The 24,748-nt window shown below is 42.1% G+C and overlaps 1 protein-coding gene and 1 pseudogene across 1 annotated transcript; one reads left to right on the top strand and one right to left on the bottom strand.

The window, feature by feature from the left end:
- Positions 1–3,237: 3,237 nt before the first annotated feature.
- LOC123442053 lies at positions 3,238–13,909 on the bottom strand (annotated as a pseudogene).
- A 39-nt stretch (positions 13,910–13,948) lies between these two features.
- Positions 13,949–15,004, top strand: LOC123442052 (beta-glucosidase BoGH3B-like). The gene is made up of 3 exons (XM_045118168.1): positions 13,949–14,493; positions 14,579–14,669; positions 14,759–15,004. The coding sequence occupies exons 1-3, from the start codon at positions 13,949–13,951 to the stop codon at positions 14,987–14,989; spliced, it is 867 nt and encodes a 288-aa protein (XP_044974103.1). The 3' UTR covers positions 14,990–15,004.
- Positions 15,005–24,748: the final 9,744 nt, after the last annotated feature.

The raw sequence follows: 24,748 nt of genomic DNA, 5'->3' as shown, positions 1-24,748 counted from the left end.
TGGACATTCAAGTTGATAAGGGAAGAGTTGATGCCTTCGACCCATTATCGAGACCCTTGGAACAGTTCCAAAGCCTCCAGGACATGCTCCAAGGGTAATTTTAATCATTCTTGCGCTCTATCGGTCTCTTTCGATAATTTTCTGATATATCAATTAATGAAAAACTTAGCAAATCATTATCCTTGTCGGGCAGGGTTTGGAAGCGGTTCAAGTGCGTGACTCCCGGTAACTTTCCTGAGAAGCTGACCTTTAGAGCGGCTCAGGTAAGTAGTAGTATGATATACTTCTATTAATTTTCAATACATTTATGATGCTAGATTATTATTTTGATTATATATATTCTATTCTCGTAAAGTGCGACCAGCAGCCATGGGGAACGCATCTATGCGGATACTATGTGTGCGAGACCATTCGCACGTTTACCTCTTAGCTCAAGGATCACAGATTCGACGTAAGCAATGAACATTCACACCTCTATTTTTACCCGTCATTCTTTGTTATCATGATTGATATTCATATTCATCTCCTCTTCTTATATAGCACACGGCCATGAGGACGAAGGTCCTACTAGAGCAACGCGCGATTGCTGTTGCACAGGAGCTTGCGGGATTTCTGAGGACGGAAGCTATAGATGACAAAGGACGATTTAGTGTAGCTATGGGCCATTACTGATGTTCGTCCATGTAATCGAATAGACGGGCTCTAGTCCCGATAATTCAGATCTCCATATAATTGTATATATATGCTCGCTTGTAAGATAAGTTAATCTTATATATATATATATATATATATATATATATATATATATATATATATATATGCATAATTATTTCTATTTAAATTATATGAAAACTAATACCCGAACACCAAACGAGGCATCACGTTAATCTTCTGAACACCTAAACCCTAAAACCCAAAAATAATTTCATTCAAAAAAAAACCCAAAAATAAGCAAAATCTGGAAATCTTTAGTCCCGGTCCGTGTAACGAACCAGGACTAAAGGGCCTGCCCCTGGGGCGCTACGAGGCGCCCACGTGGACTAAAGGTTAGGCCTTTAGTCCCGCCCCTTTAGTCCCAGTTGATGAACCGGGACTAAAGCCCCTTACGGGCCGAGGCTAAAGGCCCCGTCCCCACTAGTGTGCACTAATAGAGCTTGAAGGATATACGATGACAAACTTTATGTACTATGTTAGAAATCTAGGTGTTGAGGTTTCAGGAATGGAAAAACTGACAGATGATGATAAGGTGGAGGAAATGTTGGATGACCTAGTTGTCAAAGGTGAGAAGGTGGTGAACATAACAGTCATCAGAAGTAATGCTCCAAGACCTAGTGGTTTGAAGGAGGAGGAGGAGGCAACAGAGGAGGAGGAGGAAGAGAGCAGCATAGGAGGAAGTAGTAGAGGAATAAAAAGAAAGGGGCCAACCACAAGATCTCATGCTAGTTTAGATGAAATTGTTGAGGAGGATTGGTTGCCTTCATCTCATGAGGAGAGCAACCCTGGCGATCTAAGTGAGGAGGGAAAGGATGGGGCTCAAAAACCATTTGTTAAGCTTCCAGATGATAGGAAGAGCATGGCTAAAAATATGAAGCCCAAAGTTTGGTATGATGATGAAAGGGAGAACCTAGAAGAGCAATTTATGAAGAAACTTTGTTTCCTAGACGTGACACCCAGTTCAGGAGGGCACTTCTTACTTTTCACATCTCACAAAATAGGAATTATGCCTTTCACAGGAACTGTTCAGACAGGATTATGGTAGTCTGCACAATTTGAGGATTTTCCATTTTCCATTGCAACTTCTCAGATTGCACATGAGAGGACTTTCTGTATAAAGAAGCTAAACTTGCACCAGAGCTGCCCAGTAGTAGGGGAAAGCACAAAAGTGACTGCTAAGTAGTTGGCACATGAATGTGAGCAACAGTTGAGGACAGACCCTAACACACTTGTCCAGACTATAATTTCAAACTTGAAGCAAAAGCATGGAATATAAGTATCTATACATATGGCCGATAGGGAAAGAAAGATAGATAAAAATGTAGTCCTAGGAGATCACAAGGCAGAATACCACAGGTAAGGGATTACCTAGAAGTTGTGTTAGAAACCAATCCACAAAGTACATGCATTATGACAACAAAGCATCTAAAACAACATCCCAGCATGAACCCAAGATTCCATGGCTTCTTCATGTGCCTCAATGCTTGCAAAGAGGGTTTCCTAATGGTTGCATCCCATTCATAGGTATTACCCATTATTTTGTTTGTAATTTACATGTGCATACCCACTAGTTAGGACATCTACACAACTCCTATTCCAAGGCCAGCTAGGATAGCTCCTGCTGCTCATCCAACTACGACTCCTGCTCCAAGGCTAGCTACGACATCTCCTGTTGCTCCTTCAAGTACAGCTCCTGCTCCAAGGCCAGCTAGGACAGGTCCTGCTGCCCCTCCAACTACAACTCATGCTCCAAGGCCAGCTAGGACAGCTCATGTTGCTCCTCCCACGCCAGCTAGGACAACTCCTGCAGCTCCTGCTGCTTCTCCGAGGGTAGCAAGGAGACCTCCTTCTGCTCCTGCTGCAGCTAGAGCTGCTCCTTCTACAAGGGCAAGAAAAAAGCTAAAACAACAATGGCATCAACAGGGGCTGCTACTTCTATTGTTGTTGGTGCTCCAAGTTCTTCTACTGCTGTTTGGTCAAGAGGAAGAAACAAGTTCATGCCCCAAGAGCTGCAGGTAGTGGAAGAGTGAGGAAGCCATCCTATAAGATGTCTGAGTGATTCAACTGTTCTAAGGGGAGAAAGTGAAGTTGTGTTAATTTGTATTGGGTTGTGATCAAAATTGTATGTTGCTTGCAGCGAGCTTATGATGTTCAAAATATCTTTATTTTGGCTAATGCTTGTGTTGTGTTGTTGATGTTGAGACTTATTTGCTTTTGGTTGTCATGAGACCATTCATGCAAGGTACCTAATGGGTTTGATGGACCTAATATGTGTGCTTCCTATTTTTTTACTGTATGGTAATATGTGTGGCTCCAATTCATCGCACAATTCATCACACACAATTAACTCCACAATTCATCACATAACACTACAAACTGACCTTAACAAACAACATATAAGCCATGGCTCAAAGCTACAAAGTAACCCATGATGAGATTCAAAAGTTCAAACATTGCAAGCCATAGTTCAAAGCTTAAATAAAGATAATGACCCACATGGTCATGTCACATGCCAATTTATTCTTAATCACAAATACACTTGATGTTCTTCAGCTTCCTCTTGTTATTTTCACCTGCTTTCTTCAGGTCAGCAATGCAGCACTACATAGCACTCTTCTCAATGCTCCACTTCTCCTTGTCTTTCATGAGCTCACCAATGCATCCATCCAGCTTCTCCTTCTCTTTCTTTAGGTTAGCCCAGCAAAACTTCAGAGTTCTATTACCAGTTCTCATGTTTTCCTTGTCTTTAAGATGATTGTGCTTCATATTTCTAATGCAATTGCCTTGACCAACATGAATGAACTTCAACTGGTAAACACCAGCCTTCAATTTAGTGATCTCAACATCCTTTGCAACGAGTTGTTCATTCATGTTTCCAATGATGATGTCCACACTAATTGTAATGTTCTCAACATCCTTCTGGTGATCTGGATGTGGTAGGTTATCCTGTGAATTAAGGAGGTTGTTCACATCTTCTACAAGCTTCTCATAAATCTCCTGCAACTTGTTTTTCTGATCTATGAGATTATGGAATGCAAATGAATGATCCACGCATGCCATCCTATTATCATGCTTGCTTTGCTCGTACATAAGCCACAGTTTGTGAAGAGGATTATGTAAGTGCTCTAGCCACTCCTCATCTACCCACTAAACTATACCACAACTTCTTGCTTGCTACAAAACAAACAATAGGAATTTACTTACTATTTTTTCAATTCAGAATAATTTCTAGCTATGGCCACCTATTTTAAATTCAATTCAATTCAATACTAAAATTGAAGCTTATTTCATGTATGAAATTTAAACTATAAATTTATACTATACATCACAGTAAATATGAACAATGAACAGTAAAGTTGAACAATGACAGTAAAAATGAACACTGAAAAGTGCACATGAACACTCCAACTGTTTTGCTAAAAATCTTGGCTACTAACTGAAACAGTACATAAATTAGCATCAACTTACATCAAGTGAACAAGCCACGAACCTCCTCCGAGTGGTAATCCCTTCGAATGCAACCAACTTCTCGGCCGGCTTGCCATGCTCACACATCACCATCAAATCATCATCAACCGAGCGTAGTTAGGTTCCTCGATTGTAGCTGGGATCTAGATTCAACATGCAAGTTCAAATCGAGCCACACCAAAAAATTCCCCATTCAAAACCATGGTGACAGCGGCAGGCAGTGAGCACGCTGGTGTCCGGCGGCGATCAGTGCAAGAGAGGAGAGGGGTGCAGGGCGAGAGAGAGAGACGAGTTGGAGAGGGGCGGGGGGGGGGGGACTGTCTGACCAAGAGCGAGCGGTGTGGCGTCCAGACCGTTTTTGTCGAAACGGCGCCGTGTGTCGAGCCGTTAGGCCACGTCGGCATTTTCTGGGCCCATCGATCGAAAAAGTGATCAAACGAGCCTAATCGGTCAATCAGTGCTTTTTGTAACGACTTAAGAGATTTTTCGGTGTTTTCTATAACAGATTAACGGGTTGTTAGTTTCATGCAAACCTAGCCACAAATGTGGCGGTTTTTTGCAATTGACTCGGCACAACCACCCATATCGAGAATGCCAACAATCTCCCGAGCCCCTTTGACTCTCTAGAGATGCTCTAGGAAAACTTTAGAAATTTGGGCCTCAACGACACACTGACCTTGTCGCCCTTCAACGAGCGCACACCTTTGGGTGGGTGTAATGCCAGTTCACACAGCGGAACTGCAGCACCAAGCAGGATTAGGAGACCCTAGTGAACCTCGACACAGTCACCGCCGATGTTTTCGACAACAAGTACTATAGAAACCTCTTGTGTGGCCGCGCCCCTCTCCCTTCGTACCAGGTAATGTTGTCTGTTGCTGGTGCCGCTGCGACCACCGCACCGATTGTTCACAGGTTCTCTGGTAGACATAAGGACTTCTTCAAGAATTTCGCGGCTTCGATGGTCAAAATGGGGAACATAAGCCCATTGATCGGAAGGGCTGGGAGACTAGGAACAACTGCCGAAAGGTGAACAGAAAATTGTATTGACGAATGAGATTGATGTTATGAGTTGTGAACTTGTAGTTCTTGTGTAATCCATTCTAACTATAAAGCATTTTGTTATTATTTTCTTTGCAAAAAAATGTAAATATTCCTTTTTATTCCCCACACGTGATTTTGGTGAAACCATTCTTGTCATGCTGGATAACCCGCAAAAAAAAGATGATCATTTTTTATATCATATTCATATCACTTTACCATCATTGAATGAGATCTTATGGAGGATCATCGCCAAAGAATGACATGTCATGGAACCACGTACCTTTTAATAAAATATCTATGTCATTGCCTCATCAAAACATGCAGTCTTATATCTATTTAGAACAACCTATTACTAAAATAACAGAAAGCGGGTAAGTTGTTGTGTCTTTCATTTCGGGATCTTCTCAACTTCAAAAGAATATGTCTGCCAAAAGGAGGGCCAAAGGGGAGTCATCTGGGCCCATGCCCCCTCCTTCAGGGCCATGGGGTGTCAGCATGAGCCCAATGTGTCGCCTTCCCTGGCCTCCTTCTGAACATCTAGTAGTGCACATGGCCACCTCCTCTAGCTTGTCATTAGTTGCTTGCTCCAATGGTGTAACCTCTTGCTCATTAGTTGCTTGTAATTAGTCGTCGAACCCATAGCCATGGCAGTTCCCCTGTCGGGTTGTTCTTATCCTTCTATGACAATTGTTTCCCCAGTGCGTGTGACATTTTCCGATGTGTCTAGAATGCCCGACCCACCGACATGGGCATCCCGGTCAGCCTCATTTGTCTCTACTTCTATGAATGATCTATTCATGGATTTTATGGATCACTTTTATTGGACAAAGACCTCATGGTGATCGAGATATCATCAAGCGCACACTCGAGAACGCATGCCCCTGGCATGGTGTCTTTCACCAACACTCTCACTCTTGCCACACAAATCATTGTTGGGCTAGCTGGAGGACAACGCTGGAGTGTGTCATTGGGGCGGCGTCATGGTACAACCAACAATATCGAGAGCACTAACAATATCGCGAGCCTCTTCGACTCCCTGGAGATGCTGTAAGAGAAGTTCGGAAACTTGGGCCCCGAAGACACTAACATGTCGCCCTCCAAGGATCTCACACCGTTGTGTGGGCATAGTGCCAGTTCAGGCAACAAACTGTACTGTCGGTCAGGACAAATAAATGTCGGTGAAGCTCAACTTGACGTCTTCTACCACAAGTAATATGACAAACTCTTGTGCGGCTGCACCCCACTCCCTCTGAACCAGTCAATCCTATCTGACCCTATATCCATGGCGACCACAACGCCGAATGTTCACACGTTCTCCGGTAGCCAAAATGACTTCTTCAATAATTATATTGCACTGATGATTAAAATGGGAAACATATGCCCGCTCACCGTAAGAGATGAGATATGAGAAACAACTATTGGAGGGTGAATAGGAAACCCTATTGTTCAACGAGATTGATGTTATGAGTAGTGAACTCTATGATGTTTGTATAAATCATTGTTTGTGTTCATTCCTGATGGTAAAGTGTCTTATTATTTCCTTCAGAAGCAACTGCAATTATTTTTTTTCTCTTTACTCTATTGAACCCATTTTTCATATCGGAAGGCTTGGTTTTTTATACACATATTCACATCGCTTTGAAATCATTCAATTTTCTATTGAAAAATTGGTGAGTGTGCAAGAGGGATAGGGTGGCGTGACGCTATATTTAACAAGTAATGTAGAAGGTAGGGTGCAGGGGTGTTTGATAAGTAAAGTGTCGAACCCAATGAAGACCGGAGTGAATTAGCCTATGGAAATTTGCTAGGAATCACTTAAAAAGATGGACAGAGTGCTAGATGTGTGTTTGGATGGTCGGGAAAATAATGATCAAATGAGATTAAATGAGTGCAACAAGTGGATCTATTCTTAATTGTTCTAAGGACAAGCAAGTTGTGTTTCTTATATTGACTAGATTGTTCTCGATGGCGACAGGAATGTCACCTAGTTCTTATAGATCATAAGTATTTGTATGATTTTTTTTGCTCGATTGTTTTCATGTGGATAGATCCTATCTTATATGTTGTAGAAACATTAGCTCTCATATATTTATGATTAAAGCCATAGCGAGCATTCGCAAATACAAATGATAACAAAGACAAGTTCGATCAGTGACCTAAGATATAGGGTATGTTTTCAACTCCCATGCTATTACAATAAACTTAGGTATATTGTGGCACTTCAGCCTCCCTCTTAGACTTATTATAACACAATTCTCTTCTGTGGGCCCATAATGGTGAAGTGATGCATAATCAAAGTTTGCATATCAATATTAACCAAACATTAATCATTATTACTAATTCTTGTGATCTTAATAACGGATTTACCCCATGCCTAAAGACCTCAAATGAACTTATGAACATGACTAGTGGGATATGAATACATTATGTTTAACATTCTGGAAGTATAAATATTTCACTATAAAACACAAGGCGTCAAATAATAAACAATAATTAACATGTGAAGTGATCAAAGTAACCAACCTTAACTGATTGTACATAGACAATTATGAAGATGGAAATGGGGGTTGGTGTTGTCGATGAAGATGATGATGGACTGGATGGGGGTCCATTAATGATGACTTGGTGTTGGGGAGGACGATGGCTTTGAATTCTATCGGTTGGAGGTGGCAGCTCCGTCAAGATTTATCATCCGAGGAAGAAAAGTAGTGTTCTCTATCCCATCCGGCGGCTAGAAATTATAAGAAAAATCTAGTACATAACTAATTATGAAGGTTTAGATGAAGGTGCATCTTAAAAAGAGGTCTATCACTATTTTCATCAAAAACAAATTACTTCTTCAGTAAAATTAGTATTGTTATTAGGCTGTAAATTTTACATGCATCTAGTAAAACCGAAGATAATTCTGTTGGGTAACGTAGCATAAATTCAAAAAAAAATCCTACGCATATTCAGATCTTCCTATGGAGAGACCAACAACGAGAGAGGGGTGAGTGCATCTTCATACCTTTGAAGATCGCTAAGTGGAAGCGTTTCTAGAACGCGGTTGATGGAGTCGTACTCGCGGCGGTTCAGATCGCGGTGTGATTCCGATCTAGTGCTGAACCACGGCACCTCCACGTTCAACACACGTGCAGCCCGGTGACGTCTCCCGCACCTTGATCTAGCAAGGAGGAGGGAGAGGTTGGGGAAGATCTCCGGCAGCACGACGGCGTGGTGTCAATGGAGAGACGAGGCCTCCTGGCAGGGCTTCGCCAAGCACCGTGGGAGAGGAGGAAGAAGGGGGGCAGGGCTGCGCCGAGGGAGATGGAAAACTGTGTGCCAAACAGCCCCAAAAACCCCACTATATATAGGAGGAGGGGAGGGGGTGCCACCCCTAGGGTTCCCACCCTAGGTGGTGCGACAGCCCCCCAGAAGGGAGGTGCGGCGGCCAGGGCAGGGGGAGGGGGTGGCGCACCCCTAGGTGGGCCTTAGGCCCACCAGCGCCTAGGGTTTCCCCCCTTCTCCACCTCCTGCGGCTTGAGCCTCCTTGCGGGAGGCGCACCATCCCACTTTGGGCTGGTTGCCCTCCCTCTTTCGGCCCATGCTACCTCTTGGGGCTGGTGGCCCCTCCCGGTGGACCCCCGGGACCACTTTCGGTGGTCTCGGTTGTTAGAGCATATATCTCCATATGTGGTTTTGGTAATTGATGAAAATTCCTATGGACTAATGGTTGCCTTAAGTTATATTTATAGGATTTGTCCATAGGCACTTCTAAAAGTCCATCTGTTGGGTTCAAGGACTTTATATGATGACCAAGATGGTATTCAACTTATTATCCAAAGAATGGTCATAGATACACTAGGTTGATCAAGATCTTAGACAAAGAGTAAATCAAGATGATCAACACACAAAGCGTATAAGATGGACCGAGAGGAATCAAGTGATCCCATGGTACGGTAAGCATTGTACATTACGTGTTTGTGTACTAACCCATGGTCTTTGTGAGAGTCCTATGTGGGGGTTAGGTGTGCTTCCATGGGCTTGCGTCAAAAGGAATATATCATACAACCCATGAAGGATGGCGTCAAGTGGCGATCATCATCAAGATTGTGGTGTGCAAGTTCAAGTGGATCAGCATGAATATATCATTGAAACTGTTGTCAATGATCATGTGTTGATAAGGACAAGATCATGTGCTAACAAGGACAAGACCAAGATAAGCATTCCTGAGCACTACATGCTTGATTCTTGTGGATGTTCACATGGTGGACAAATGAAGATGGATACATAAGCTAGGCTTTCCACATTGTGTATGGGAGAGCTACTTGAAGACTTCATCATGTCTTGCTTTCAACTTGAGCCAAGAAGGAACAACAACATCAAGCTCAAGTGAAAGGGCTAACTCAAAGGTATCAGTTCCTTTGACGTTAGTTGTGCGGAGTGATGATCAGCGAATAAAAGTATACACTCAAGTATGGATCATCAGTACCCCTTTTATGATTCTTGAGTCTTTAGGGATCCCGCATTATTAAGAGGGGATCACAGGTTTTGCGATGAACTTCCTCAAACTACATCTCCACTGCTCTGTTGTTATCTGAAAACAGAACAAGTGCCTCGGACATCCGGCTTCCTCCAGACGTCCGAGGGCCGGACGACCGACAGCTTCGGAAATCTGGAATCCTATACCAGAGAAATGAGAGCCATATAACTCGGACTTCCGGCTCCCTCCGGACGTCCGAGACCTGGATATCCGACCAGCTTCGGAATTTTGGAACTATGCACCAGAGAAACTTGAGCCATATAACTCGGACTTCCGGCTCCCTCCGGACGACCGAGGGCCGGTCAAGGGTCGGACGACCGACCAGCTTCGGAAATCCGGAGCCCTGCTCGAGAAGAACATGAGCTCTATAACTCGGATTTCCGGCTCCCTTCGGACGTCCGAGGGCCGGACGTCCGCCCCCTTTCGGAAATCCGGAACCTCCCACCAGAAGCAGTTGAGTCGAATAACTCGGATTTCCGGCCTCCCGCCGGACGTCCGGTCGCTGTTGAATTCACAGTATTTTCAGTGATATCTACACGCCTCGGACGACCGACCCCTGTCGGACGCCCGACCCCTCGCGGACGCCCGGACTTTCGGAAACTGTCAGACATCCGGACCCTGTGTGACTTAAGGTGTCCCCAACGGCTGTTTTTCTCTCCCCACTATAAATACCCCCTCCCACTTCGTGAGAAGGCACACTACAAGAAATATGCTCATATGTGGTGTTTTTTAAAATGTCGTTGACGAATTCATCATAAATCTATGACGATTTCATCCGAGATCGTCGTAAACCGTTTGAGGGGATCAAATCTACATATAAATTAAAACGATGTGAGTCAAAACGTCGTAACCGCATAAGATGAGATCATCATAACTTTTACGACGATTGTAAAAATGTCGTAACATGTTCTAACTATGTTGACATGTCACTCGTGGGTCCATTCTATCCCACCTGATCCTAGTTTGTGAAGCAACCTACTATTCTATCATTCCGAAAATTCTCAAAAAATTCTCATAAATACTTTGGACTATATATTTTTCAAATATGTGAAAACCCTCCCTTCCATAGTACAAAAATAATCCAAAAATATTCATTTTCCTATTCTGTTCATAATAGCACTTTGTGAAGGAAGTGCTATTTCTATTTCTTTGATTACCCTCATATTGTTTGGGCACTCTTTCCTATCCAAATCATTGCCTCATGAAAACTTTCGTAACGATTTGCCTACTAAATCTTTCTCAACAAATTTTCAAAGTTTGTGTTCAGCTAACAGATTTGTGAAGGAAGTACTAGATAGGAATATCCTCATGAGTTGAATTTTTTCCACATCATCTATGTGCCCAAAACATAGCTCTCCATAAAATTTTAGCCACATCTAACAATTCATGTGAGCTCATCATCCAATCTTTGTTTTTGGTAATATTTTCATTTTGTGAAGCAACTATGTTTTATATTGCTTTATAGTTGATGAAAAAATTACCACGGGATGATACTGACCATATAACCTCACTGCACCAAATTTTAGCTCATTTAATTCAGCCAGTTTCTCTCAATATTTTTTCCAATATTCTGTTCAGTAGAGAGCATTGTGAAGGAAGTACAATTTTTTTATCCAAATTTTATGAATTTTTTACAGTACCTTAATGTGCCCAAATTATCATCCTCCTCCAAATTTAAGCTCAATCCAATCATCTATGTGAGCCTAGTTTTAGTTACCATTTTCTGTCCAGATTGGCACATTGTGAAGGAAGTGTCACTTTGGCATGTCCAAATGGTATAATTTTTATACAGTGCCTTCATATGCCCAAATTAATATCATACACCAAATTTCAGCTCAATCCATTCATCCATTTGATCCTAGCTTCAACATCCATATTTCTGCACAATGTGTTACTTTGCAAAGCAAGTGCCACCTAGATTCATCCATTTGAGATAAAAATTTGCCAAGAGAGTCTCCTTAGTAGATGATCATCCTCAGCCAAAATTTAGGCCCATTGTCTATGTGAATTACCCGCACCGCTAATCAAACACTTGGCTGCTAATTCATGTTTGTGCTTAGTTCAGTCTCCACATGAGATTATTCTATTGTATTATTCTTGCTAACACCTATCGAGGGATTTTCCAACTAACCAGACATGACTATTCCACCTAGAACGGGTGGCAATGCAACGGTTAGGCGATGACCATGCGACTGGCATGCAAGTTCACGCGCTCTGGAGTTGGGGCCCTCGACCACCATCCAAACCTCGACGTCAAGGCACCACACCATGTATTTCTGATTAAATAGATACTTATATACCTATAAATGATTTTTGGGAAAAATAAAGAGCAAACTATAATGCAGCTGCAGTTCAAATTTAACCCGCTTCCAGCTGAATCGACATAAATTTGTCTTTTTCACGAGAGATGGATAAAATCTTTTAACACCCAACCATTTTGTCAATTGTACATTAAATATGGACTAGTATCTTATAAGAATGATTTGATCCAATTTTGAAACAAATATATGGTAGATCCTTCACAAAAAAACTCATTTTGGTCACTTGAAAAATGGAAAATGAATTTTTCATACAAGGAAAATGAAAACTTCCTTAATCAACATTGTTTGTCATTCCAATATGCACCCTTGTGCATAATATTATATCATTTCAACAAACTATGTCATGAATGTGGCCATAAGATTGATCATTTGGCTTGAAAGCCATGAATCTTCACACATGATAGCCCATTTCTAAGAACACTTATTTAAAATAATTGTCGTATTACTAGTTTATTATTTTTCCTGGTAACTTTGTCACATATAATGACAAAATGCAATGGTTTTCCATTTTTTTGAATTTGTTTTGAATTTTTCATGGTCATTTCAAAACGCAGTCAAAACAGCGGGTATGACCGTTCATTGAATATGGCATAGTATTTTAGAAAATATGGCATAGGTTTTACATGTCAAGTTACAAGAAGATGGTTATGCTTCATATATTATTGTTGTTTGATTTTTCAAAGAATTTACATCCATCCATAGTCGTGCCCACAACATGAACCGAGGAGATCGTGCCTTGTCATGCCTTGGAGTTGCCGCCCTCCCTGCTGTGTGCCATGTTGGACTCCAACAGCAGTCTGAGGAGATCGTCGCTTGTGGCTTTGCCGGCCCTCAAGGCGTTCTCTCTTTTCGCGATGATGCCCTTGAGGATGCTCTCGACCTCGGTAGCAATCTATCTCATCCTTCGGTTGGCTTTTGTAGGCCAGAACCTGGACATAAAAGTAATGCATCAGCACATAAACTCAAATTTGCACCACCATGGATGATGTACGTGCAAAAGGAGAGTAATCACAGACAGAGCAAAGAAACTCGCAAATAACCAGGGATATGTATGTACGTACATCAGCTCCAGTGGAAAAGGAACCATGGCGGCGGTCTGCACGACGATCCCCCAGCGCCCGTACTGCCGGCCGCTCCCGCTCTGCACCAAGAACAAATTCAGAAACGTTCATTCGATCGCCATTAGTTGCTGTCGCTCTTCTCTAACAAAAAAATAACGGTGGCGGCGTCGCGTGCGGAGGCGCGGTGACCGGTGGCGGCGTCACGGGAGGAGGCGCCTTCACGGGCGGTGGTGACACGGGAGGAGGCGTCACGACGGGCGGCGACGCGGACACGGGCGCGACAACCGGAGGCGGCTTGACCGGCGCGACTACGGTCAAAATGGCCATTTCAAAATGCGGTCAAAATGACGGGTATGGCCATTCATATTATTTGAAAATGTAAACAAGCTCTCATGTTTATGAAATTTGGTGTGGTATTGGTTTATAGTCTCTAGAAGGCGTGGAAAATTTGTGAATTTTTTTACTAATTTTTAACATGTTTATTTTGATAAAAGTAATAGTCTAAAGAAACACAAATTGTTTGAAGCTTTTCTATTATATGGAATAGAACTCTCCTGGATCGATGACGTGGCGGACAGATCCATACCCCACATCCACCACAGATCCCAGCCCAGCCCACCGGTCAGCGAGCAGTGTACGGGGTCAACCCAACCCCTCGCTCTCCCAGTCTCCCTCCCCACGAACCCCTCCCCCTTCCAGATCCACGCCGCCACCTCCCTTCCAGATCCACGCCGTCACGAGCTCGCCGCCGTCCTCCTCCTCTTACCCATGGCCTCCCCCATGGCTCCCTTACCCACCAGCAGAACCCGACGGCTACGACCATGGCGCGCGCCGTGCTCGTGCTCCTGGCGTGGCACCCGGATCTCATCGTGCCGACGCTCACGCTCCACGTCGCGGCCGTCGGCATCTGGAAGTACCAGCACAGGCCGCGCGCGCCGGCGCCGCACCCGTGCGTGCGCGCGTCCATGGTGGAGGCGCCTGACAGGGAGGAGCTGGACGAGGAGTTCGACACGATACCAAGCGCGAAGTCACCGGAGGTGGTGCGCCAGCGGTACGTGCGTGACCTGCTCGGCCGCATGACGCTGCAGGAGAAGGCGGGCCAGATGGCCCAGATCGAGCTCTCCGTGGCGTCGCCCCGCGCCCTCGCGGAGCTCGGCGTCGGCAGCCTCCTCAACGGCGGCGACAGGCCGCCCTTCGACGGCGCCTCGCCGTCCGACTGGGCCGGCATAGTCGACAGCATGCAGCGCCTCGCCCTCTCGTCCCGTCTCTCCGTCCTCATCATCTACGGCGTCGATGCCGTCCACGACCACAAAAACGTCATCGGCGCCACCATCTTCCCCCACAACGTCGGCCTCGGAGCTTCCAGGCACGTTACATTTACATCCCGATCGACCATGTTGACATTTTAGTAGTGGCAAGGCCTACATGCATACTACGTTGAATTGATGCAGGGATCCGGAGCTTGTCCGAAAGATCGGTGAGGCGACGGCGCTCGAGGTTCGGGCCACCGGCATGCACTGGACCTTCGCCCCCTGCGTCGCCGTGAGTCAAACTCAGAAACCTTCCGGCCGGCTGTCCCTTGAGCTGCAAGAAAAAGGACTGATGTCTGGTGGTGGGTGATGTATGTATAGGTATGTAGGGATTCGAGGTGGGGGAGATGCTACGAGAGCTATAGCGAGGACCCAGAGATCGTGCGCTCCTTCACCACCATCGTCGTCAGTCTGCAGGGCCAGCCACCGGCAGACCACCCCCATGGTTACCCTTTCCTCCATTCGGTTAGGTACTTAATCCAGATTCTGGTGCTCTCTGATCAGGACCCCACTGTTCGGCAAGTATGCTGGTCAGAATTCACCGGATTTTAATGAATCTTTTTCCCTAGCATAACTTTGGTTCGAATCTAACTTGAAATTTCGAGCTTTAAGCACACCAACCGAAATTTGGTTCGAAGCCGAAGCCTGGAGCTTAAGCCTTGCCTGGGCTCCAGTTTTCTGCGTGAAGCCCGGTCCTAAGATCAGAAAAAGCCCGGAATACCTAAAATCTTATATTTCTTAAAGATAACATTTATAAATTCTTGAAGTCTATTTACTTATAGACATGGGGTGTTCGCAAAGTTAATCTTATATATAGGTTCACTTGATGAGACCAAGAAATTTCATCTGAGCAGATATTTTCCTAAATCAACTTTTAGTTAATCCTTTCATGCAGGAGAGAACATATTGTACCACATCACCATTTATTGCTAGTTAACAAGTATTGTTGACCTGGTAGTCTCAGATTTGTGCTCCAGGTTTAATCCAAAGTACAAATGAAATGCTCGTATCGGATAACGGTCCTGGAGAGTAGGAATTTTTGTTTCCTAGCTTAGCACCCGAGTTAAAGTGACGTCCTGGAGAGGCAACTTTTTGTTCAATTTTGTAGCACTGATTCCCTGATTTCTAGTGTTTATGATGGATGGATGGATGGTCTGTGCTGCCATATTTGAAGTTGAGATCATTCATATAGGATCACAGCCTACTTCTCCTACTTCTCTCAGTCACATTTGTTTTTGTACAATGAGGCTAAGTGCAGCAGGAAAACATCATTTTTTCAGATAATTATTGCTTCAGTATATTTACTTGGACCGCTTAATTATATCTTGTTGGGAAAAACACCACACACATGTTTCTTTTGAAAGACACAAACATGTCTTCATTGTTGACCTTCTAAATAGCACACTACCAATTTCTAGTTGTTGATTTGGCTAGCTGTGAGTGAGATTTATCATATATATCCTCTAGGTTCAGTTTTGAGTACAAATTAAACGCTCATGCTTGTTAGTACAACAGTGCAAGTCTGATTAATTAACTATTTGAGAGATGCATGCTAGGGGCATATATGATTCTAGACTCCTAAAACTTTTTAGTCCCTTACATACTTTTGGCTAGCTCTTGTCGCACTGCAAGAAATTCAATAATGTGATATCTGAAACTACTTTACCATCTCTTACAGGCAAGGTGCATGGAGGTAGGCTCAACTTCCGCGTCTTCCATTGGATTGCCCCGCTGCTACCGGCGATGCTGTTTGGCATCGGCACAGTGAGCTCCTCCCCCTCCTCTGCTCCGTGCCTCCTATCCCCGGTTGCTCTGATGATCCTCGTGGCCTTCGAGCCACAGTTATGGTGTGGGTCTATGGCCATCGTTCCATGGCTGTCTGGTTAGGCTGCTAGAGTCCTTTCATAATCATCATGCCACTGTTTGTTTTTAAGTTTGCTCGTTTTTCTGCTTACCATGTTTGCTAACACTGGCCTACCTGATACAAACTTGTTGAATATATGTATGGGTAGTTCCTGGTGGTCACTTATTATCCAAGGGAGTAGTTTGGTCACTTATTATTCAAGGGAGTAGTTTTGGTACTTATAGAATGGTGTTTCAGCTAGCTTGCACCTCATCTAGCTACTCACTGTTATTGTTACCTAAAATAAATTTGCTTGGTGTTGGATAGACATTGTTTTGCATGAAGACATCCTTTAGTTCGCGTATGATGGATGAGTGGTTCCTACCCGTGGAGGTCCTGTATGAGCCTAGTTTTTTTTGTAGTACAAATTAATTTGTAGTGGCTATCAATCTAATAGTGGCTATCAATCCAATAGCAGACAATGCTTACAAATTAATTGGTGTAGTGCTGCTGTGTACACATACTGTAGCTTTATTCTACTCTAAAATTAATTAATGTAGCTTTATTCTACTCTAAAAGAACCCAGAGAAGATTAATCCGCAGCAGTTTTCTCGCCAACTTTGGTAACGAGAGTATATCTGTTACTTCATATTACTGAAGATCTGAACATTTTCTTTTATTTCTGCCTCATATTTTGTTTAAACTTACGCTACAGTTTCACTTTAGATGATATTTTGTTCTTCGAAAGACGTTTTACAATTTAGCATTGCCATCTAGTTCCTGGGCCTCAACAATACATTACTTTGTTTGGATGCAGGTATACTAGAGCACATAAAAGTTGGTATCAGGGATGCAAAACTAGGAGTGGGGAAGCAAGAGCAGGATGACTTCTTCACAGCGAGTGCTAATTTCTGTATTTTCTTTTGAGATTCTTCTGGCTTGATGCTTCAGCTGTGAAAACTCGTATTTGATTGTCAACTGTGAACCAGATGAGTTATTGTGTTATGTAAACCTGGGAGATGTATTATGTGATGTTATATGATGGATGATTTTAATTCGACTTGGAATTTTCTTAATTTGAATATGAAATAGTGCTGCATTTAATATTGGACAAATAATTGGTTGAAAAGGCCTAATAAATAGAAACGAAACCAAGTTCTTGAAAAAAAAGTTGCTGAATTCAAAAATGAAAAAAAAGGCCAAAACTGAAACTGGACCAAATGTATTTGGACACTAAAAGGCCAGGGCCCAAAAAAATTTGAAAAAGAAAAACTAAAAGTGGCTGAAAATAGGCCAAGGCCCAAAAGAAGCCCAATAAGAAAAGCCCAAAAAAATAAAATCAGCCCATGTGATCAATTGAAATGGGTTGGGCTGATTTCAGCCATGACGTTTTGATGTCGTCGTAATTTTTCCACGTAGGACTGCCACGTAGGACTAGGTTTGATTGTCAACGATGATTTAGGATCGTCGTAAAGGTTACGACAATCCAGGAATCGTCGTAAAGTTACGACGATTTTGACCAAAACATCGTTGCTGTTCATTTCTGACGCTCCGTTTTCGTCGCTTGGTTTTTCGTCGTGCGATCGTCGTAAATGAAAAACCGTGATGATGTAGCGACGAAAAAATAGCGTCGTGTACTAGCATATTCCTTGTAGAGGCAGCCCAACGCAGCCTTATCCTCATAATAACACACTTCTACCTCACACACATTTGCTCACACCAAATCTTAGATCCCAAGAGCATTTGTGATCCCCTTTGAGAGTTGTTCCAATCAAAAGATAGATCATCTCCCTCTCCTCCTCTCAACCCAAGCTATTTGAGATTTGAGCAAGTTTTGAGCATTCCCCGTGATCTTGTTACTCTTGGAGGTTGGAGACTCCTAGGTGGTAGGAGTCCTTCGGAGAGGAATCAATTCGTGTGATTACCCCCCGGAAAAGTTTGTGAGGGTTTGGAAGCCACCTCAAAGGCTTACCACTAGTGGTTGAGAAACGCCTTCGTGGTGTTATCTCAAAGGGAGAATAGGGTGAGCCTTCGTGGCGTTGGTGTGCCTTCGTGGTAACATCCACCTCTCTAACGGTGACTAGCTTCCCTCCAAGGAAGTGAACATCGGGATACATCTTCGTCTCAGTGACCTTGGTTATCCTTAACCCTAACTCCTTACTTGTGGTTTATTTGTGTTACTTGAGCATACATACATTGCATATTGTTTGTGCTCATTATATTGTGTTGGCTATTTCTTGTACAAGATTAATCATTCAAGCATACCCTCTATATCCACACGTTCATACTTGCAGCCCTTGATATATCGTGTGATATAGTGTGATCTAGTATCTTGTGTTGTTCACCTACTTGTCGTGTGATGTAGCTCAAGTAAGTTTGTGTAACTTACTTGTGCTTGTTAGTAATTGTGTTGTGTCCATCTTGGTAGATCGTGTTGTTGATACACGTTGCAGTGCCTAGTGCATTTAGGATTTGTGCTTGACAAGTACCCTCTTAGTTTATTTCCGCATTAGTTTCAAGCCAAATCCGAAGAAGTTTTTAAATAGCCTATTCACCCCCCCTCTAGGCGTCATCGAGGTCTTTTCAATTGGTATCAGAGCTAGGTCTCTCTGTAATTAGGTTTCAGGACCTAGAGAGTATCGATGTCGACTATTGGATTAGTGCACAATGGCATCTTTGACTTTGATGGCAGAAATTATACCCTATGGAGGATTCGTATGCTTCATCACTTTCGGGCCACGGGCCCAAATACTTTACGAATTGTTCTTGTAGGGATTGCCGACAAAAAGGATGATGCATCTTCATCTACTAATGAGATGTATCTTGATTGTGAGGCTTTTCTTGCCATTCATCGAACCATAAGTCCTGAAGTGTTTAAGTCTATCTCGACTTGCAAGTCAGCTCATGAAGTTTGGACTAAACTTGAAGATATATATAGTGGGTCCAATCTTGATGAAGACGGTATTATGATGAAGGAGTTGGTGCATGAGCTCTTCACTCTTTTCGATCTTAAAGAGTCCACCACTACTTCCATATCCGATTGCTTGCACACCTCAGCATCTTCAATCTCACAAGGTAATGACATGGTGAGTGAAGAAATATATGTTGATGAAAATGTCATAGCCTCTATGGACACGAGCATATCTAGCACCACACATAGTGTAAATTATTGTGCTGATAGGCCATGCATTTCACCTAAAGATCCCTCGACAAATGTTTGTGGTGATATGCCTGCTTCCTCGTGTCCTCTTGATCAAAATATCGTGTTTCTCCCTAGTTGCTCTATGACTAATCATTTAGGGGAAAACAATAGATATGAAGTACTTTTGACTAATGAAGAATCTGATTCACCAAAAGAATCATCATCAACTCCTCGAGTTCACATGTGCCTCATGGCAAGAGGTAATAATGAGGTATCATCTTTCCTGTGCAATAACGATGATATTTGCGATGAGGATGATGATGATGACTTGACTGAAAATATCTATGTGATCAGTAAAATTCTTCATAAAGCTAAAAATAACGCTCTTCAAAGGTTCCAAGATGTTCTTGCTTACTTTGAAAATTGTAATGATTCACTTAATCATGAACAAGCTAAAAGTGAACAACTTGAACATGAACTTGAGAAGAGTCATCAAGCATGTAGAGACTTAAGATCTTCAAAAGGAGAGATTGAAGTTGCTCATGATAAACTTAAAAGGGATTTTGAGGTCCTTCTCCTTGAATGCAAGAATGTCAAGGGCGAGCTCGTCAAAACCTCTAAAATATTTGAGGAGCTTCAATCTACTCATGAGAAGTCTCTAATCGCTACTTACTCATCTCATATTGTTGATGATACTTGTACATCTAACCCCATCTCTTTTGAAGTATCAACATTGAAGGAGAATGTTGAGCTACGTGCTCAACTTGATTTACTAACTAGCAATTATGGGAAGTTGGAAGAAAACCATGTAATGCTCACAAGCTCTCATGCCAATCTCCTAACATCCCATAATGTGCAAAAGTTAGCTCATGAGGCTATCATCACCAAGGTAACATCAAGTGAGCCTCATGTGGACAATGGCACTACTTCTAGTCAAAGTACTATATTTCCATGTGCTAGTCCTCGTAATTCGTCTACTCATAATGTTGCTACCTCGTGTGATGAATTACTTTCCTTGCCCTGTTGCTCTAACATTGAAGCTTACACTTCCTCTAGTACTTGCATTGATACTAACCGTGCAGAGGAAATCGAAGAGCTCAAGGCCCAAGTCACTTCTTTGAAGAAAGACTTGGGACAGTGTCATGAAGGGATGTCCACACTCAACAACGTACTGTGTGAGCAAACATCTCTGAATGACAAAAATGATGTTGGAATAAACTCAAACAAGAACAAGAGGGGCCTAGAACAAGTCAAGAATTCGGCCAAAATCATTTGCTTCAAGTGCAAAGTTAAAGGGCATCATGTTAGATCTTGCCCTCTGAAGACGAAGTCTCAAAGTCACAAGCAACAAGGGAAGCGGCCACAAACTCAATCACATATTCAACTACAAGTTGAAGGAAGGCCTCTTCCCAATAAGACCCAAGCCAACACTCCCCGAGGTGAGAAATCAACTGGGAAGAAAGCAAAGGGTAGATGTTCCTACTTATGTCGTGAGAAGGGTCACGTCGCTTCGTCTTGCACAAGAGGTAACTTATCCAACCCAATCACTATTGATGATATCTATTCCCTTGGGAAGGATAAGGTTGGCAATGTGTTTGCCAAGTTTGTTGGTACTCAAAATGGTGTCAAGAAAAGAACCATTTGGGTTGCCAAGCCTATTGTGATTAACCTCTTAGGACCCAACGTAGTTGGGGACCAACAAGCTCAAACTTGATCAATAGGTGACTATGGAGGACATTAGAGACTTGGATACATAATGAAGAATTAAGGGGCCTTCATCATTCATATTATCTCAAGCCAAGTCATTTGGATTATCGAGTTTCTATCTTATATCCAATGTGCCTCCTTACGGTAACTTATACTTAAACTGTTTACATTGTTAGGTGCTTGCCCCTTTGCATGTTGTGGTTTTGTACCTTGCATGCGTTTGTATATGTTGTGCTTCCAACTTGCTTATCATGAGTAATCGAGTATGGGTATGTTGGTTTGCATATCATGTACATGTGAGTCTTGTATTGAGCCTTTTTGCGTCTTGTTTGTATTTTTGTTGGCTCTTGTGAGAGATTAATGGATTATCCCATTGTGGGGAGTGATGTGCTTTGCACACCTCACAATCCTATAAATGTGTATGCATGGGAATACCACTTAGTTTTGATATTTCAAGATTATCTAGTTTCTATGTGGTATGTCTTACTCATGAGAAATTCAAATTCTATATGGTCCATTAAGTATCTCTTGTTGGTTTTAATTTGCCACTTGTTAATATTGATGGTTTATCACATTATGGGGGAGTAATATGCTATGTGCATATTACAAACCTAGAAAATGTGTACATTTGACGTGTTGCCACCTAGTGTTGATATTGTAAATTATCTTGTTCCTAGGTGGCATGTTAGCTCTACAAGTGTCATTTGCTTGCGTTTTATGGGTAAAGATGATCTTGGATATATTTGTGATCTACCAATGAGTATCACTTCGAAAATACTTCTTGTCCTTGACAATTGGTATTCCCATCATGTGATAGGAATTGCTAATCAACTCTACATTGGATTTTGTGTTTCGTTTGTCTTCCTTGCCTCTTATGAATCTATTTTAACTCCTCCAGTGTGTGTATAGATATAAGATAAAGTGATGATCCCACCGTGTGCGTTTTGTATTTAAATGCAAATTCTATATAATGCACGTCCCTTGGGGGAGATATCCTATTTTCTTTAAAACACTCTCTTTATTCACCCATCATAAAATCGTTTGATCCCCATCAAGTGTGTGTTGATGGTAGGCAAGTCTTGCTCTTTATGATGCTTTGTGCCATCATGATAATTTGTAGAGGGCTTGGTTTGTTGGAACCTAGCTCTCTCTTGGAAACTAGATACCTCGTGTTTGTTTTCCTTCAATTGGTTTCTTGTTGCCTTCTATTTGGCATGTGTCAATGGATATCTCATTCCTTGAGGTATCTTTTAATTGATATCCTTCAAGTGATAGTTCTTTTGTTTTAGGATCTTATTATCACTTGATACCTTGTCTTTTGATGACTTATCAACTTTGTGTTGATTCTTGAGAGTCTTGAGCATGCGTATCTAGCTACTATATACAACTTCTTTTGCTTGCTTTCCTCCTTTGACCCAATATATAAGGGAAACTCCACCCTGTCATAAATTGGCTAAAGTGTGCATGAAATTCAAATTCATATCTATATGCACATATGTGTGTGGAGTTTGTCCTATGTATTGCTGGTTTTCTAACTCTTTGGTCCCAATGAGTTTGGGCACCATTTTGTTTGTTTTGTTGTTCCAGGAACAACTGGAGATGCATTGGATGCTCGGCTCACCTATAAGGAAGATGTTGAGACCATGTGATTATTGGAGCCAAGTTAGGATGATCAAAGAACAACTATCTACTACATCAATCCAATGTTGTCTCGGTAACAAGTATCCACTTCATGCATTCTTTTCTTGCAAAGGACCCAACCTGTCTTTTCTTTTCCAGGTTGCATCATGGCATGAATCTCTTGATTTGTTCTCGTAGTACTTGTTTTCTTTCTCAAAGCATCCGAACGATGATGTCTTACTGCTAGTTGGGATGTCTTTGATGTTCGTATGTTGGAAGTTCATATTATACAATAAGAAAATATTAGGCCATGTGCTATGCTTCCAAGCAAAAGATCTCATTGATATATTTATGACTTCCTTTTTGGATATCTAGTTTGTTCCTTCTTGTAACCATTTTGTGTGTATATCCTTCTTTGTGGATATATATCATCATGATTGTCTTCTACTTAGAATCTTTTACACATAAGAGAAGTTACATCTCTAATTGATATCCTCTTTTTCTTTCACGTCCATCGTTACATTTCCTTTTTCAGTTTTTGATGGCTTCGTGAAAAGATTTGTTTTGAGTGTGTATCTTATTTTCCTACATCTTGATGCACTCTTTGGCCGTGAAGATTATTTTTCCTTATGCTTGTCTTGATGAGGGTTTTGCCATTTCAATTAGTATCCCTGCTCTTGATAAGTTTCTTACTTCCTATCTTCACAATGGGTTGCCACAAGCGTTGGTTCTTATTTTGTTTATTAGTAAGCTTGTGAACCCATTTTCTAGTATGTGTGTGTGGGAATGATATGTCTTGCACTTTGTATCTCATTTCATCAAGACTATGTTGATGAGTAATGCTCATCCTTATCTTAGTCTTCTCAAGTGCTTTGCCATGACTCACACACATTACTTTGGTTGAGCCTATTCTTAAGTTGCTTCTTTTACATGTTGCTCAACCATTTGTTTTGTGCAATCGATATGCTTATTGTCTCATCTATCTTCTTGCACTCGTTGTGTGTTTTTATTAATTTTGGGGGAGCAACGATCCTATTTTGTGCACCTGTATCAAATACAAAAATCTCGTATTAGTGCACAAATCATGGGGAGCTTCTCTAGTTTTTTGATAAAACACTCTGTTGCCTTTCTCATAATATCTTCTATTCATGTGGTTCGAAGGACCATATGATTGTTTGTTCCATCAGGAATCTTTTGATTGCTTGCCTCTATTTTTGTATGTCTTTGTGGCATATGATCCTTTTATTTGCAATCTTTGGGTCCTCAATATAGTTTGTTTCCCTCCAACTACTTATCATTGTATTTGTGTATTTCTCTGCACTCATTTGCTGAGAAGTACACACCTTTTGGAGGACCACCTACTATATTGACTTTCTAAACTTTTTGTCCATTTTGGCAATCGATGCCAATGGGGGAGAAGTTTAGAGAGTTTACTTTGGATATGTTTAGAGGGTTTTGCTCTTATTGCGTAAGCATTTACGTCTTCACGCATGCATTATTACCTTGTATGTGTGCGCTTGGTTATGCTTATTTCCTTATATAAACTCTCTTGAAGTGGTTGTCTTCAATTACCAAAATGGGGGAGATTGTTAGAGCATATATCTCCATATGTGGTTTTGGTAATTGATGACAATTCCTATGGACTAATGGTTGCCTTAAGTTATATTTATAGGATTTGTCCATAGGCACTTCTTGAAGTCCATCTGTTGGGTTCAAGGAGTTTATATGATGACCAAGATGGTATCCAAGGTATTATCCAAAGAATGGTCATAGATACACTAGGTTGATCAAGATCTTAGACAAAGAGTAAATCAAGATGATCAACACACAAAGCGTATAAGATGTACCGAGAGGAATCAAGTGATCCCATGGTACGGTAAGCATTGTCCATTACGTGTTTGTGTACTAACCCATGGTCTTTGTGAGAGTCCAATGTGGGGGTTAGGTGTGCTTCCATGGGCTTGCGTCAAAAGGAAGATATCATACAACCCATGAAGGA

This window comes from Hordeum vulgare, chromosome 3H (assembly GCF_904849725.1).
Source record: "Hordeum vulgare subsp. vulgare chromosome 3H, MorexV3_pseudomolecules_assembly, whole genome shotgun sequence".
NCBI lineage: Eukaryota > Viridiplantae > Streptophyta > Magnoliopsida > Poales > Poaceae > Hordeum > Hordeum vulgare.
The sequence above is the reverse complement of the archived record's forward strand: the minus strand, read 5'-3'. Positions and strand labels throughout refer to the sequence as shown.

Excerpts from the sequence above, each read along its gene's own strand:
- LOC123442052 (XM_045118168.1), top strand. The coding sequence starts at position 13,949 with ATGGCGCGCGCCGTGCTCGTGCTCCTGGCGTGGCACCCGGATCTCATC. Across the intron at positions 14,494-14,578 it reads GTCGGCCTCGGAGCTTCCAG|GGATCCGGAGCTTGTCCGAA; the intron begins GCACGTTACATT and ends GAATTGATGCAG. Across the intron at positions 14,670-14,758 it reads CCTTCGCCCCCTGCGTCGCC|GTATGTAGGGATTCGAGGTG; the intron begins GTGAGTCAAACT and ends ATGTATGTATAG.